Raw genomic sequence first — 15,863 nt, 5'->3', positions numbered from 1 at the left:
AAAGTTTTGGTGTGTCAAGGAACCTTAATTTAAATACGTAGTCCATCCACTATCATATTTCATATCTAATTGATTGCAAGTTTAATCACTAAAATCTTAGTGTGATTTTAAGGAGTTTAATTAAAGGCTATAGAAGTTAACATTGAAGTCTATAGGAGAAATGTGTTTTTTTAAATATATTTCTTCAGTACAAGCAATTTTCTCACAGTTCTCTTGGTAAAAAGTTGCAAAAGCTTCTCAGAGTTCTCTTGGTAAAAAGTTGCAAAAGCTTCTCACAGTTCTCTTGGTAAAAAGTTGCAAAAGCTTCCCCTTTCTTCGAATATGCTAAAATAATTCATAGTTTACCATATATATTTTCAGAAAGTGATTATTTAATTTTTCCTAAAGGGCAGACAACTCTTTAAAAAAGTTCATTTAATTGACTAGATACAAACACCCGAGTTTGGTTTATGTCAGCCTCATAATAGCTTTAAAATACGTATTTGGTGTAATATAGATCAAACAAAATTGTTAAATTCGCCTTAGTTATGGATGGACTACCTTAATAGAGTTTATCTTGTGTACGTTTTTCAAAAGTTCAAACTTGTATAACGTTACTGGTCTTAGGTTTACTTTAATGTTATTTACTTCCGGTTTTGACTTTGGGATATATGGTAAGTACTACCCGTACTGACTTATTTTGCGGCAAACGGGATAGAATAAAAAAGGTATTTTTCATTGCTATATTATGCTTCTTGAGGACAGTGAGTTCATTCTGAACCATGCATTGACACTCCATGATATTAGATTGCATTTTTGTGTTCTTTCGTGTCTTCGACTGTGTAAACGTCACGTGCCCCATTTTAACCTTACCATACACACCTACCTACATGTGACATGACACTGCCCGATCCAAACGTAAGCGTTTGTAGTTTTTCTTTAAAAAGGCATGCATATGCAGATAGTTGACATCCAATGCTAAGAAGAAGCAATGGGGGAAAGGTAGAACATTCTATCTACACATTCACATAAACTTGTTTCTTGAGATAGTTTATACCAAAGTACCGGTACATGTATTATAACATATATGACGACCTAACGTTAAGATAGTGTGATGGTTTTTCCCTGTAGGCCTTAACAGTATCTTCTAATTTTAAGGACTGCCGTCTTTCGTGAATTGCACTCATTATTTCCTTTAACTCATAGGCATCAGAGTCGAGGGGGGGGGGGGGGGGGGGGCTAGGGAAGGCTTAGCTGCCCCCCCCCCCCTCTTTTTTTGCAAAGTTAGACGTAACCATAATGATAACCCTTCTTTTTGGTATGTCTAGCCACCTTCGCCCCCCCCCCCCCACTTTCAAATTGCTTCCGACACCACTGTAATTGAAATGCTGTTTGAGGTCTTTGGTATGAACATCTATACTCAATGAGCAATGTTTGGACTCTGTTAAAATAAAGGTAAGCATGCTAGCTATAATATGACTTTGTAGGTAAATAACATTTGTTGCTGTCAGCTGATTTTTCGTTGAAAACAAAAATGAAAGGGGGTACTCCATGTAATTTGGGGTTAGCTACTGTACCATATGTGTTATTTTTATACTATAAGATAAACTTTATCCGAGGAACAAGTGCCTATGCTCAAATAAGATGTAAACAAAATACCCAGTTTGGAATGTATACCAAATAAGATATAAATTTAAAGTGTAAGAACTATGAAGTTAAAAGAAACAAATATTTATATGATAATTTAAAGAAGTCAATATAGATGTACATTGAATTTAAGATTCTCCGATCCTCAGCCTCAATGTATTCTTTTCATCATAAAAATGTTATTTATCATTCAAACTTTATAAATGAAATGAAATGAAAAGAAATTTACTGATGGCATCCATGCATTTTACGAAGTTATTGCTTTTTTTTCCACCATGGATATAAAGTAATTAATATACAAGTTGAGATCAAATTAGAAAAAAAAAGATGGCCGTTCCGGTGCATTCCGGTGCATCGGAGGATTGAACCCCTTTCTCAGTGTTTAGTAGTTCTGCATGAAACCACTAAGCTAAGGAGTTCATTGAATAACTGCATGCATGTAATTTTAACACTACAAAACTAAATAAGGCCAGCATTTTTTTATTTTTAGGTTTACAAACCCGCCGCTCGGTTTTCTGAGTTTTTAGAAAAAAAATAAAATTACAAAAAAAGATCTTTTTTTTTCTCCCCGACAGCAAATTTTTCCTAGTAGGTAAAGTGTATCGTCATTGCTATCAAAGAGGCATAAAATCTGCTCTTTTTGTGTCATGATAGCCTAAAAATTTCTTGCGCATCTTTTTCCCGTGCTACATTCTTCAGAGAAACTTCTACAAACACTCTGCTGTAAGTTTCATACTTTGAAGTTTTACCGACAGTGTTGACCAGTGGCTAGACGAGATAGTCACACCTCACTGAACATGGCTTCGATAGTTACACATGTACCTGTGCAGCTGTTTTCAAGTACATCACTGTAAAATGATTCCCTTTCTTTTTGTGTTGAATTGGCACATGCATTCATTGGCTTTTTAAAAAATTTATTTTACAGAGAGAGAGAGAGAGAGAGAGAGAGTGTATTAGAGGTATTATAAATGTCTGCAGTAACTATTCTCATGAACACATTTTAAAGTGACCTGCCTAGAGAATTAAAAAAAAACACATTTTGCATTATTATTGTTTGTGCATTTTCCGTTATTTTCAATTAAAATTTACCATTACATAATTAATTGCATAGTACACAAATAGTTGCAAAATGAAATGTTGACATGTCCGACAATAGTCTGACTAGTAACTTTGAATCTTGGGCTAGTAACTTTGTGGCAAAATTTTGTAATTGCACACCCCTGATCATTGCTATATTTATACATGTAATATCAGACAATATAAAGCTGTATGTCTAATATTCTATTGTACTATTTCAGTGATATGTTACACAGACGACATACTTTTCACATGCTACACTTGATGCAGTTACACACCACTATCATGAAGTTGTCATTCATTATATTATTAGAATAAAGATGATGTCATAAAAGGTTTTTTTTCTCCTACAGAACTTTACAATTTTGTGGTTCGTAAACCTAAAAATAAAAAAATTGTAGGTCAAAAAAGATTTTTATTTTTTTTTTTATTTCCTCCTCCTACGGAACTTTATCATTTTGTTGTTTGTAAACCTAAAAATAAAAAAATGCTGGCCTAAATTTATATAAAAGACAGATTTATGGTACAAATCAAAAAATTCTGGATAATTTAGGGTTATTGAACATTGCTAAGGATTGGAGATTATTATCAGGATTTTATTGTATTGTACATGTATGTCCCAAGATTTTGGGAGCCAAGATGTTTACATAAAGCACATATTCTTAAACTACATGCATTAATAAATACATCTGGGTTTAAATGATATTTATTTACTACTATCAAAAAATTCCAGGATTTCTTCATTAAAACATCCCTATCTTGTCAGGTTGGAGAATACAGCTAAAATTAAAAAGTCTAAGTAGATTTTGCATTGCAATGGACATGAAATGAAAGTTCCCAAAATGTTTTATTAAAATATTATGCAAAGCATACTGAGAGACTTTTGAATGGAAAAAAGATATCAGATTTTCTCATTTTAAATCTTTCTTAGAAATTTTTCGATTTTCGGTCCTGTAAGTTTTTCGGGATAAAAAGACATGAGAAGTCAAGGAAGAAATCTTGGATTTTGTACATAGTTTCTAGTGACATAACCATGATAATGCTGGTGAAATATAATTGGCAAAAACTGGCAAACAAATTCTTAAAAAATGTATGATATGCATTTTTATTTTTATTTTTTAGAGCTATGTCCAGCAAATTACGTGACCTGTATCCAGAGCTAGAGCCTTTTGACAAAGAGTACCTGAAAGTCTCAGATATACACAGCATTTATGTAGAGCAAAGTGGAAACAAAACTGGAAAACCAGTGATTTTTGTGTAAGTGGGGAAAAAATATGTCTTAGTTTGTAGTACAGTGTCAACCAAATGCAGCCTTACAGGAAGTGGTTCCTAAATGGACCCGTGTTTGCTTTCCTTGTCCAACCAGTATTTGCTTTTAGTCTGCTAGAGTGGACCCAGAGCAAACCAGAGCACCCCAGGCAGACTAAAAGCCTACCCTGATGTCCAACCCAGATTTCAGAAGTTGAACCTGACACCAATAGAAAGGTTCTAGTCTAATAACAGACATAATTATAATTTTATAACATGTAAATGTATGTACTGAAGTGCTTTCCATAAAAAGTTATACACTCATATGAATGTGTACAAGTTGGTATCTTAGCTACCAATGGGTTCAACTTTGTTTTTAAGTGCCATAAACATGGTACAATTGTATTAAGAATAACTTCTCTTGTTTTGTTGGCATTCTATAGCTTTGTTCCATCTGTTTGCTTAGTTTTTACACTAGTATGCCAGAAATATACACTCTTTGGGTACACCCAAACATGTGAGCTTGTCTTTGACTATATATGTATTGGTCAAATAACTTAAGGTGGTATGGGACATCTGTCAATATTAATACAAATTAAAGTACATTAAAATACTTTCACCAGGTTCAGAATTTTCAAATTTTACACTATTTACCGGTAACCAAATAATAGCTTTTTAAAATTTTTGGAGGGGTAAAAGATGTAAAACCCCCAGTGGGATTCGAACTCATGATTAACAGATTGGCAGTAAACCCTCTAACCCACTGCGCTATGCTATTAGGTGAGAAAAAAACTCAAAGAGATATTGAGAAAGAAACTCCTTAATAAATTACGCTTCATTTTATTGTTTATTTCGATAAACAATATACCTTAATTCAAATATTCTAGACAAGTATGGTAATACATGTTTGTAATAATGTTGATTGATTTGTATCAGACATGGGGGACCGGGAGGAGGAACAAGTCCCAGAGACAGAAGATTTTTTGACCCTGATGTGTACAGAATTATTTTGTTTGATCAAAGAGGAAGTGGAAAAAGCACACCTGCAGCAGAGCTTAAGGTTGGTTTTAACAAAGCAGCAGTTGATTTTCATATTTCATGAAAACAATGTATACATGTAGTTAAAAAGTTTTCTTATCCATTTAATCTTTTTCATATTCATTATAATGTGTAATGGAGTAGGCTTATTAGTGGGTTATGTAAAAAAATTTTGCAATTACTTTCATAACTCGCATGAATCATCAAAGAAAGCATTTTATTGTTTATATTTACATCTTTCTTTCAACAAATTAATTTTTACTTTTTACAATAAATTGATTGGATAAAGTAAGTAAAGTTCACTAAATTACTGTTCATGTACAGGATCAGTATGCTAGCTAAAAGACACAGCCAAATTTTCTCTTATGGGAATTTGAGTCCAACATCATTATGAATTATGCGTAGTCTGTGATTTTTCTTAGGCTGCTGTAGGTCTCAACCAATCAATAAACAGGGCGTGCAGATTTCAGTCTGGCTGTTTTTATATAGCTATATTTACATTTTCCAGTGTCTTTGCCTGTGATAACGCTACATATCGATTTTGTACTATATAAGTCATAAAGCCAAATTAAGGCACTAGCGGGGTTTGCTTATTTATATTTAAATATTTAATCGCACAATGGCTAAAAATTATATAAATATAAGTAATAAGGAATCATTCTTTGAATATTATGAGGTGATAATTTCGGTCGGGGTGTGATCAAATCTATCATAAAGCCCTTCGGCCTTTATTGGATTTGATCAGGCCCCGACCAAAATTATCACCTCATAATACTCAAAGAATGATTCCTTATTCCTTATATAAATTAACTATAAGTTTCAGTAAGAATTTGAGGGAATCATACTGGGTAGATGTAAATATATTTTATTACATATGTGACAGGCAGACCGGTTCGAATGCCAGTGACAGATAGGCCAGTTGGTAAAGTGCCTGACTACCTGAAGATTCAGGGGGCCTGGATTGGAATCCTGGTCTGGTCTGTTATTATTTCTCCCATCTAATTACATTTGGTGCTGTACCAACCCTTGGAACTGACAGGTTAACGCTTAGCTACCAGGGGAATAGCCTCGGGTGACCTTTGAAGGAGAAGATCATTTTAGAGGGAGAAATGTGACTGTCGATCAGACCAGTTCAAATACCAGCCAGTACCAGATAGCTCAGTTGGTAGAGCATTTGACTAGAGCTTAAGGGGACCTGGTTTCAAATCTCAGTCTTGTCTGTCATTATTTCTTCCATCGCTTTACACATGTATGGTTACACATCCATATGCAAAAGGCTAGGAGAATTAGAGATGGACCAAACCTAGATTTGAACTTGGGCCCCTTGGATATCTAGTCAGGTGTTCCACCAGCTGAGCTGCATTTTAATGAACATGTTTCAGGCGCTGGTGATTGAACTGGTTTTACGGTCACACATAACCTTGATTATTTTTATGATTTGTTACAGTGCATCTACAATATACTAGATAAATGATTACTTAGTCTGGTTCACAGAGGCTCTTTATATACTCTTTTTGGAAGCATGGCTATGAAAGTAGCAGAGATTGAATAGAAAGTTTTGATTTTCAAATTAATGAACACATAAAAAATGTGATTGAAGAGAGATAACTCTTACTGAAATGTGAATTTTAGGACACCTTCATGTCATACAAAATGTATAGTAAATGTCTATGAAAGTGATATGCTTAAACAATAAAATGCTTTCTTTGGTGATTCATTCGGGATATAAAGGTAGCGACATTGCAGAAAAAATACATAACCCGCATTAACAGTCCGGCTGTTTCTATAGAGCTATGAATTAACTAAAGTTTCAATAAGAAATAGAGGGAATAATACCTGGTGGATGTAAATATTTCTTTATTAGAGCCTCTTATTAACAAGAGCTGAAAGCTGAAGTCAGTTGTATGAGCACATTTTTCCATAAACTTTTTACATTTTATACTGCAAATGGGCCAATCTTAACACCTACATGTAAGGCTAGCTCTTCTCTCAGAAAGAAATGAATTGTAATTAGAAAATAATAACAGGATGTGGGTTAAAAATCATCTCAAGCCTCAAATAATCAGTAATATCAAAACTAAACTTAATCTTTGGGTCAGATCTATTATTAGCCATACCTTATAGTCTATTGATATTTTTCAGATACATGTACAATAAGTATAAGCAAATAATTCCTAGACTCGGTGAGTTGAACTAATATCAATATGAATGGCTGAGGGACAGACATTGTGAAGTCAGGAAAAAAAGAATATAAAGGAAACATATATTTGCTCTGCTTCATGCCTCTATCATTACAGGAAAACACAACATGGGACTTAGTGTCAGACATGGAGAGGATCAGAAAGCACTACAATATTGACAAGTGGGTTGTGTTTGGGGGCAGTTGGGGGTCGACCCTCTCCCTCACATATGCTGAGACTCACCCAGACAGAGTAAAGGCCCTTGTATTAAGAGGGATCTTCACTCTCAGAAGGCAAGTGAAATTCTTTAACGCTTTATGTACATATTTACAGAAAGCAAACAGGCAAATAGAAATGAATGTCAGCTTGATTATCTTTATCTAGAAGGTAATTTTTTGATACAAAAATTCATTTTTGATAAATTTAAGAAATGAGTAAATGGCAATGAAAACAGAATCAATGGAAATTAAAGTATAATTAAACTCAAATTTTAATCCCTATTCACCAAATAGAGTTTTGTTTTGTTTTTTAGCTCACCTGAGCTGAAAGCTCAAGTGAGCTATTCTGATCACATTTTGTCTGTCGTCCGTCTGTCCGTCTGTCCGTCCGTCTGTCCGTCCGTCCGTCTGTCCGTAAACTTTTCACATTTTCAACATCTTCTCAACAACTACTAGGCCAATTTCAACCAAACTTGGCACAAATCATCCTTAGGCAAAGGGGATTCAAAGTTGTGAACATTAAGGGTCACACCCGTTTTCAAGGGGAGATAATTAGAAATTAATGAAAAATTTCGAGAAATTTTCAAAAATCTTCTTCTCAAGAACCAGAAAGCCAGGAAAGCTGAAACTTGTGTGGAAGCATCCTCAGGTAGTGTAGATTCAAAGTTGTGAAATTCATGACCCCCGGGGGTAGGGTGGGGCCACAATGGGGGGTCGAAGTTTTACATAGGAATATATAGAGTAAATCTTTAAAAATCTTCATCTCAGAAACTAAACAGCCAGGAAAGCTGAAACTTGTGTGGAAGCATCCTCAGGTAGTGTAGATTCAAAGTTGTGAAAATCATGACCCCCGGGGGTAGGGTGGGGCCACAATGGGGGGTCGAAGTTTTACATAGGAATATATAGAGTAAATCTTTAAAAATCTTCTTCTCAGAAACTAATCAGCCAGGAAAGCTGAAACTTGTGTGGAAGCATCCTCAGGTAGTGTAGATTCAAAGTTGTGAAAATCATGACCCCTTGGGTTAGGTTGGGGCCACAATGGGGGGTCAAAGTTTTACATAGGAATATATAGAGTAAATCTTTAAAAATCTTCTTCTCAGAAACTAATCAGCCAGGAAAGCTGAAACTTTTGTGGAAGCATCCTCAGGTAGTGTAGATTCAAAGTTGTGAAAATCATGACCCCCAGGGGTAGGGTGGGGCCACAATGGGGGGTCAAAGTTTTACATAGGAATATATAGAGTAAATCTTTAAAAATCTTCTTCTCAGAAACTAAATAGCCAGGAAAGCTGAAACTTTTGTGGAAGCATCCTCAGGTAGTGTAGATTCAAAGTTGTGAAAATCATGACCCCCAGGGGTAGGGTGGGGCCACAGTGGGGGGTCGAAGTTTTACATAGGAATATATAGAGTAAATCTTTAAAAATCTTCTTCTCAGAAACTAATCAGCCAGGAAAGCTGAAACTTGTGTGGAAGCATCCTCAGGTAGTGTAGATTCAAAGTTGTGAAAATCATGACCCCTGGGGTTAGGTTTGGGCCACAATGGAGTGTCGAAGTTTTACATAGGAATATATAGGGTAAATCTTTAAAAATCTTCTTCTCAGAAACTAATCAGCCAGGAAAGCTGAAACTTGTGTGGAAGCATCCTCAGGTAGTGTAGATTCAAAGTTGTGAAAATCATGATCCCTAGGGGTAGGGTGAGGCCACATTGGGGGGGGGGGGGTGTTAAAATTTTACATAGGAATATATAGAGTAAATCTTTAAAAATCTTCTTCTCAGAAACTAATCAGCCAGGAAAGCTGAAACTTGTGGGAAGTATCTTCAGGTAGTGTAGATTCAAAGTTGTGAAAATCATGACCCCTGGGGGTAGGGTGAGGCCACATAGGGGGGGGGGGGTGTTAAAGTTTTACATAGGAATAAAGAGTAAATCTTTAAAAATCTTCTTCTCAGAAACTAATCAGCAAGATGATTCTTTATAATTGTTAAGACTTTGGCTCCAGGAGAATTCTTCGGCCTCACAAGAAGGTTCAGAGTTTGATGTAGCAAAATATCCCATATATAAACAATTGTAAAGGATCTTTTTGAGAACTGCAATACTCAACATGTGATATGACTATAAAATTGAAGCAGGCAGCTATTTTTTCATTAGAATCTTTTTGTATTACTGTTTTGGGTTATTGCCCTTGATTTATTGATTCTTGATAATTTTAATTAATGCATCCACTGTTAACCAATTATTGTGATGATTATTTTTATACAATAATAAATATTCAATGTATATAAGTTGTTTTGCATAAGTAGTTTTGGGTTAGGCTGGATTAGTTTGTTTATTTTTGATTTCCAATTTTTAGATACTATGAATTATTTTAGGCCGGCACATAAATAGGGACAGTGTCTATTGCTTTGTACCGAGCGACTGTTTGGGGTTAAATTTGAACAGGTACGGAGATATTGAGGGTGTTAACATCCCTGGTCTGTCTAATCTTCGTGTTTTTCTAACCAACGATACAGAATGTGTGGTCATTTCTGCCCTGTTTCGCATTAATACAAGTGTGCGGTCATACCTGCTTGTATTGGTGGTGATTGCGGCGCCTGCGTTAGGTTGAGCTGTTGGCGCAAGTGTGCGGTCATCCCTGCTTGCGTTATCTCTGCTTGCGTTAACGTTGGTACCTGTTGAGTTGCGTAGGTGTGCGGTCATCCCTGCCTGCGTAACGTTGAGTCCCTATATATGTGCAGGAGCGGTGATTAAAGTCTGCTCTTGTAAATATTGGCAGCAATCAGGGCTATCCGAGTTCCAAGGGGGGAAAATGGATTTTATTTATACAGGATCTACATGTATTAATGTATGTTGTCCAGATTGTATTATGACTCCATTAAGCTGACTTTATCATACCTGTTGTTCCTCAGGTGAGCGATGTGGCCCATGGGCCTCTTGTTTAAAAATAAATCTAAATTCAAAGGTTTACAGAGTTTAGAGTTTGTTTTCTCTATTTGGCATCTTATATTAACAGTTGAATCATTTTTTCAGACGGGAACTAGTTTGGTTTTACCAAGATGGTGCAAGTTTTGTATACCCAGATAAATGGGAGGAGTACCTTAAACCTATTTCTGAGGTATTTTTTATTCATCCCAATGTTTGTTTTTGACAGCAAGGCTAAGTTTTCGTAAGCATTAGCTTGTATCCAGGTTGAGTGAATACAATATTTAATTGTATACTTGTTAATTGTTTGAAACAGCTTTTTGTAATTTGCTGATTTTTTTTTTCAAACTTTATACCTGTAATGTAATGTTCTAGCCTGCCAACTTTTGAAATTAATTTTCATATGGAAATTTTATACAATGTACATAAGTCAAGTTCAACATTTAACATCACAATTTTATGATTAAGGTTATTTATCAAAGTCAAGGTTGAATTAAACAATAACCGTTGTATTACCTTAAATTTTTAAAAGCACCTTTTAGATACTATTTAATTATGAATTAAGGTAGAGAGAGGGGACATAATGAGTGCTTACTACAGGAGGCTTACCAGTGAGGATGAGAAAACGCGGGTCAGTGCTGCCAGAGCCTGGAGCTCCTGGGAGATGGCGACCTCTAGAATTTTTATTGATGATGAGATGTTGAAAAAAGCTGAAGAAGATAAATGGGTTTTACAGTTTGCTAGGGTTGAATGGTGAGTTACTATGTTTGGTTGAATCCAGGCATTATATTATAATTATTTAAGTTGTATTGTTCATGCATATCTTTTACTAGTAATTTCACTAAATAAATGTGTATGATCACGTTGTATTATTCATGAATATCTTTAGAAATTTCTCTAAATTGTGTGTGTCTACTGCAATGATTGCTTAAGAGTTAATGGATAAAGTCAGTAAGTGAAATTGGAAGTGAAATATTATTGTATCTACCCAGATAATAGGTACCAGGTAAAACACTGGTATGGAATTTATTTTTTTCTTTGTTGGATATTATACAGCACAACTGAGGTACTTTGAATTTCAAGGAAATTAACTTTATAACCATAATTTTGATTATACTCATGTTATTACCAATTCATTGTTACATTTTTGTTCAAAATAACATTTAATATGCATGTTTTTAATTGATTTCCTTATCGAAAAAATATGCTATTAAATATATTTTACAGAAACTCACAAAAAAGTGTAACAATAATTATAAGAAAGACTTTGTAACAATCCACAAAGAAATGAAATAAAAAATTGATAGGAACAAGCCTTGATACATGTATCATACAAAAAGAAATTGTTAGAATTTCCGAAGTGGAGATGTGATAAATACATTATATCTAGGATTTAATCCATTAAATCTACAGTAACTTTATATATTAGTTATGTTTATTTAATATTTTGAATTAAGTTATATCATGACTTACAATATAGAAACTACAACACAAAAAAGGCATGCAAAATGTAAATATTTTTAGCTCACCTGAGCTGAAAGCTCAAGTGGGGTTATCTGATCACATTTTGTCTGTCATCCACCTGCTGTTCATAAACTTTTCACATTTTAACATCTTCTGCAGAACCACTGGTTTCAACCAAACTTGGCACAGAGCACACTTAAGCAAATGGAATTCAAAGTTGTGAAAATTAAGAACCACACCCTTTTTCAAGGGATGAAAAGTAGGAATTATTGAAAATTTTTGAGAAATTTTCAAAAATCTTCTTCTCAAGAACCATTTGGCCAGGAAAGCTAAAACATATGTGGAAGCATCCTCAGGTAGTGTTAAACCAAAGTTGTGAAAATTATGACCCCGGGGGTAGGGTGTGGCCACAAGTGGGGGGAGTCAAATTTTTACATAGGAATTTATAGAGTAAATCTTTAAAATTCTTCTCAGAAGCTAATCAACCAGAAAAGCTGAAACTTAAGTGGAAGCATCCTCAGGTAGTGTAGATTCAAATTTGTTCAAATCATGATCCCCAGGGGTAGGGTGGGGCCATAATGGGGGGGGGGGTCGAAATTTTACACAGGAATATACAGAGAAAAATCTTTAAAAATCTTCTTCTCAAAAAGCCAGAAAATCTTAAACTTGTGTCACAAGTTATCTGGAAGCATTAGGTAAGGTAGATTTAAGTTTGTTCAAATCATTATTCCCATGGGTAGGTTGGGGCCACAATGGGAAGGGGGAGGTCAAACTTTTACATTTTAGGAATATACAGAGAAAAATCTTCAAATTTTTTTTCGTAAAAACCATTTGTCCAGAAAAGCTGTAACTTTAGTGAAAGCAACCTCAGATAATGCAGATTAAAATTGGTTAAATTCAAAATCTAAAAGAGTAGTACAAACTTAAGGAAAACATTTTAATTATTCACAAAAACTGAAATGTTATAGAATTTTGACATATTGCCGATTCTTTAAAATAATTTTGACTTTGGCACCTGGATGATTCTTGGGCCTCACAAGGGGTTCATAGTTTGATGTAGGTTTAAATGCCATATACAAACAATTGTTTAGGATATATTTGAGAACTACAATGCTCAACATGTGATATGACTCTAAAATCATCCTGTTAAATAAAGGATTTGATTATAAACATAAGAATATCTGAGGGGATGGATTTTTATTTATGTAGGATCTACATGCACATGTATTATACTACATTGTTATGACTTCATTAAGCTGATTTTATCATGCAGATTGTTGCACAGGTGAGCGATATGTGGCTCATTGTCTTTTTGTTAAACATGTATATTGAGAGTGTAATTAGTTGTACTTACTTATTACATGTATTTGAAATCAAAAGTGCCATAATTGCATGCTTGAAAAATTGGTGTAAATCCACAAAAAGTGTTGCAAATTTGTAATTTTAATTAATATAATTATAGCTCTACCGTACTTATTTTTCACTATATATTTTGCTGATTCCCTGATAATCACTGTAAACAGACCAATTTCCTGTAAAAGGTGCGTCAGTAAACAAAGCTTTTGTTTACATTTCGAATGTTGACATGAAATTCCAGTTTTAGACCTAAAAAGAATGTGTTAAATGCTAGGAACTGTTTATTTATGCTCAAAATTGATAAGAAGATAGACATACCAGCTTGAAAAAGATATTTTACTGGTAAATTGAAGCTATGCAAACAAAAACAGGGCACGAGCCTTGTTTACATGACAAAGAATTGTGAGCGCTGTATCTTGCTTATAACTCTACAACTGACTCTCAAATTTTAATTGATCATTAGAAATGCATTCCTAAAGCATTGTAAATAATAAAAACAGAAAAATATATATATAAAATTTGACCAAAATCATGACCATGCCCCTTTAAGAATGCACGTGGAGAAAAGCCCAAAAAGAGTCTGGATCATTAACCATGATATACACTACTAAATTGTCCACAGGATTTGGTATTAAACTTTAAAGTTGCTTAATTAAAGTTACATGTATGATCATTGTTCATTGAGTGAGGAAAAGTTGTCCCTGCATGGCCTTTTCTTTCATACCCACATGAAACACTGAAGAAAGCATTTCATTCATGTTCAGATAACAAATTCATGTTGTGAAAATTTTGACGTTTCATTTTCTAAAATACGGTGACTATGATTCAATTTGGGATCTACCCTTGTATATATTTTTATACATAGGGAGTTATAAGAATGTTTAAGTTAAAGATAAAGGAGCTAACAATCATGTTATTTAAAAATCAATTGTATCGCTATTTTCTGTTTCATAATTAATTTTTTCTTCTTTTCTTTTTTTTTACAATCTTTCAGCCATTATTTTGTTAATGGGGGATTCTTTAAAAAAGATGGCCAGCTATTGGATGACGTGGATAAAATCCGACACATTCCCTGCACTATTGTTCAGGGTCGATATGATATGGTGTGTCCTGCAGAAACAGCCTGGTTGCTTCACAAAGTAAGTTGGGGAGTACTTGTATAAGTGGTTTAGAGAATTTGATTAAGGTGGATCCCAACTCCAGTGACATCATCATTGATAGTTCTGTATATTCTGCATTGAAAATATGTAATAATCATTGTTATCACAGAGTCATTTTATAGACTTTGCATTCATTTGATAATATTTTATAGACCTTGTATTGATTATATTTTATAGACCTTGTATTGATGATATTGCATTAGTAGCAGATCAATGTGTACCGTTAGTTCTCAGCATGTTGAGAAGGTTTTAGACTTTTTAACTACTTCAGGTTTCAAAATACTATACATGTATTTTGTAAATGTATTGTAGAATATACATTAACTCTTCACAAAATTGGTACATGTACAAAAATTTCAATTTAATTTCAGTGAAATTTCTGTAAAATAAGGACTTCTGCTATTATTTAAATCATACAAACCAATTCACTTATTAATTTTAAGAAGAAAAAAAATTAGTTACACCCAAGTGAAATGGGGGAAGACATGCTCTTAAAGTTGTAAAAAGATAATATTTGCATTGACACCTATATTTTTTTTTTTGCTTTTTAGAATGTTATCTTATTTTCAGAAATGGCCAGAGGCTGAGTTTCATATTGTTCCAGATGCTGGACATTCTGCTAAAGAACCAGGAATATTTTCTCGTTTGTTGGATGCCACAGATAAATATAAAACTCTATGAAAAAAGACAAATTATTATAGTACGCAGAAAAGAAAAATTGTAAACGTCTGTGTAGATGAACAATTATTTGCATTATTTGATATGAATTTAATTAAAATACTTTTTTCATGGATAAATTTCCAATGACATAGAAGTTTGTTGAGATTTTTGATGATGTTATGTTTATTTCTTTTAGCAGATCTGTTAAATAATACATATAAATGCATGCATGGTATGATAGAAATTTAAAGAAAAAATTATTTTGACGAAAATAAATATAGATTGCACATGAATGATTTGTGGAAGTAAAGTGAAAGCAAAGTACATGTACAATCATATGTATTATAGAGATTTCCCGTAATTAGTCTTACATGTATATCATATACCTAGTAGTGTATCAGCCCCAATACACACGTTTTGAACTATATAAATATCTAGGTGAGACAGCTGTTTAGAGATAGGATTGTATTCCTTGGGGCTGAGATCACTCCTCTCGCCCTGTATCGAAGGAGATGTATCGCCCTCAAATTGAAGTAGTTTGAATAAAAATCATGATTGCATAAGGCCTAAAATTTTAATTAAGATATATGTAATTAATTTTGTGTTTAATTCTACATGAAATAAAACTTTCTGATTAGTTTAACTTATTTTTGATTACTAGAAATGATTTGGAAAAAAATCCGTCAAATTTAATGAGCATACGAGACAAGGGAGGTAATCCAGGTAAGTTGATCCAGGTAACTATTCTGTATTTGGAATTTGAAGAAGAAAAAACGTGATCGTTATTTAAAGAATCCATTGGCAGTTAAAGTAAACATGGATGACTTTAGACAACATTTGAAATACAAGTATATCTTATTCTTCTGGGAGTAAAGGGTGTTCCAGTTTTACATCAGAGGGTAGAAAAAAATCTTTTGTATCA

The 15,863-nt window shown here is 33.8% G+C and overlaps 1 protein-coding gene across 4 annotated transcripts; it reads left to right on the top strand.

Annotated features, from left to right (window-relative positions):
* The first annotated feature begins 516 nt into the window (after positions 1 to 516).
* Positions 517 to 15,584, top strand: LOC128164225 (probable proline iminopeptidase). 4 transcript variants are annotated; one of them, XM_052827987.1, is made up of 8 exons: positions 517 to 560; positions 3,826 to 3,960; positions 4,888 to 5,011; positions 7,287 to 7,462; positions 10,410 to 10,494; positions 10,867 to 11,054; positions 14,116 to 14,260; positions 14,852 to 15,584. In XM_052827987.1, exons 1-8 carry the CDS (start codon positions 532 to 534, stop codon positions 14,960 to 14,962), a joined length of 993 nt encoding a protein of 330 aa, XP_052683947.1. In that variant the 5' UTR covers positions 517 to 531; the 3' UTR covers positions 14,963 to 15,584. The 4 variants fall into 4 exon arrangements, with proteins under 4 accessions (XP_052683947.1, XP_052683949.1, XP_052683950.1 ...); XM_052827989.1 differs by having other exon boundaries at positions 517 to 653; XM_052827990.1 differs by lacking the exon at positions 517 to 560 and adding an exon at positions 874 to 897.
* The last annotated feature ends 279 nt before the right edge of the window (positions 15,585 to 15,863 follow it).

This window comes from Crassostrea angulata, chromosome 9 (assembly GCF_025612915.1).
Source record: "Crassostrea angulata isolate pt1a10 chromosome 9, ASM2561291v2, whole genome shotgun sequence".
NCBI lineage: Eukaryota > Metazoa > Mollusca > Bivalvia > Ostreida > Ostreidae > Magallana > Magallana angulata.
The sequence above is the reverse complement of the archived record's forward strand: the minus strand, read 5'-3'. Positions and strand labels throughout refer to the sequence as shown.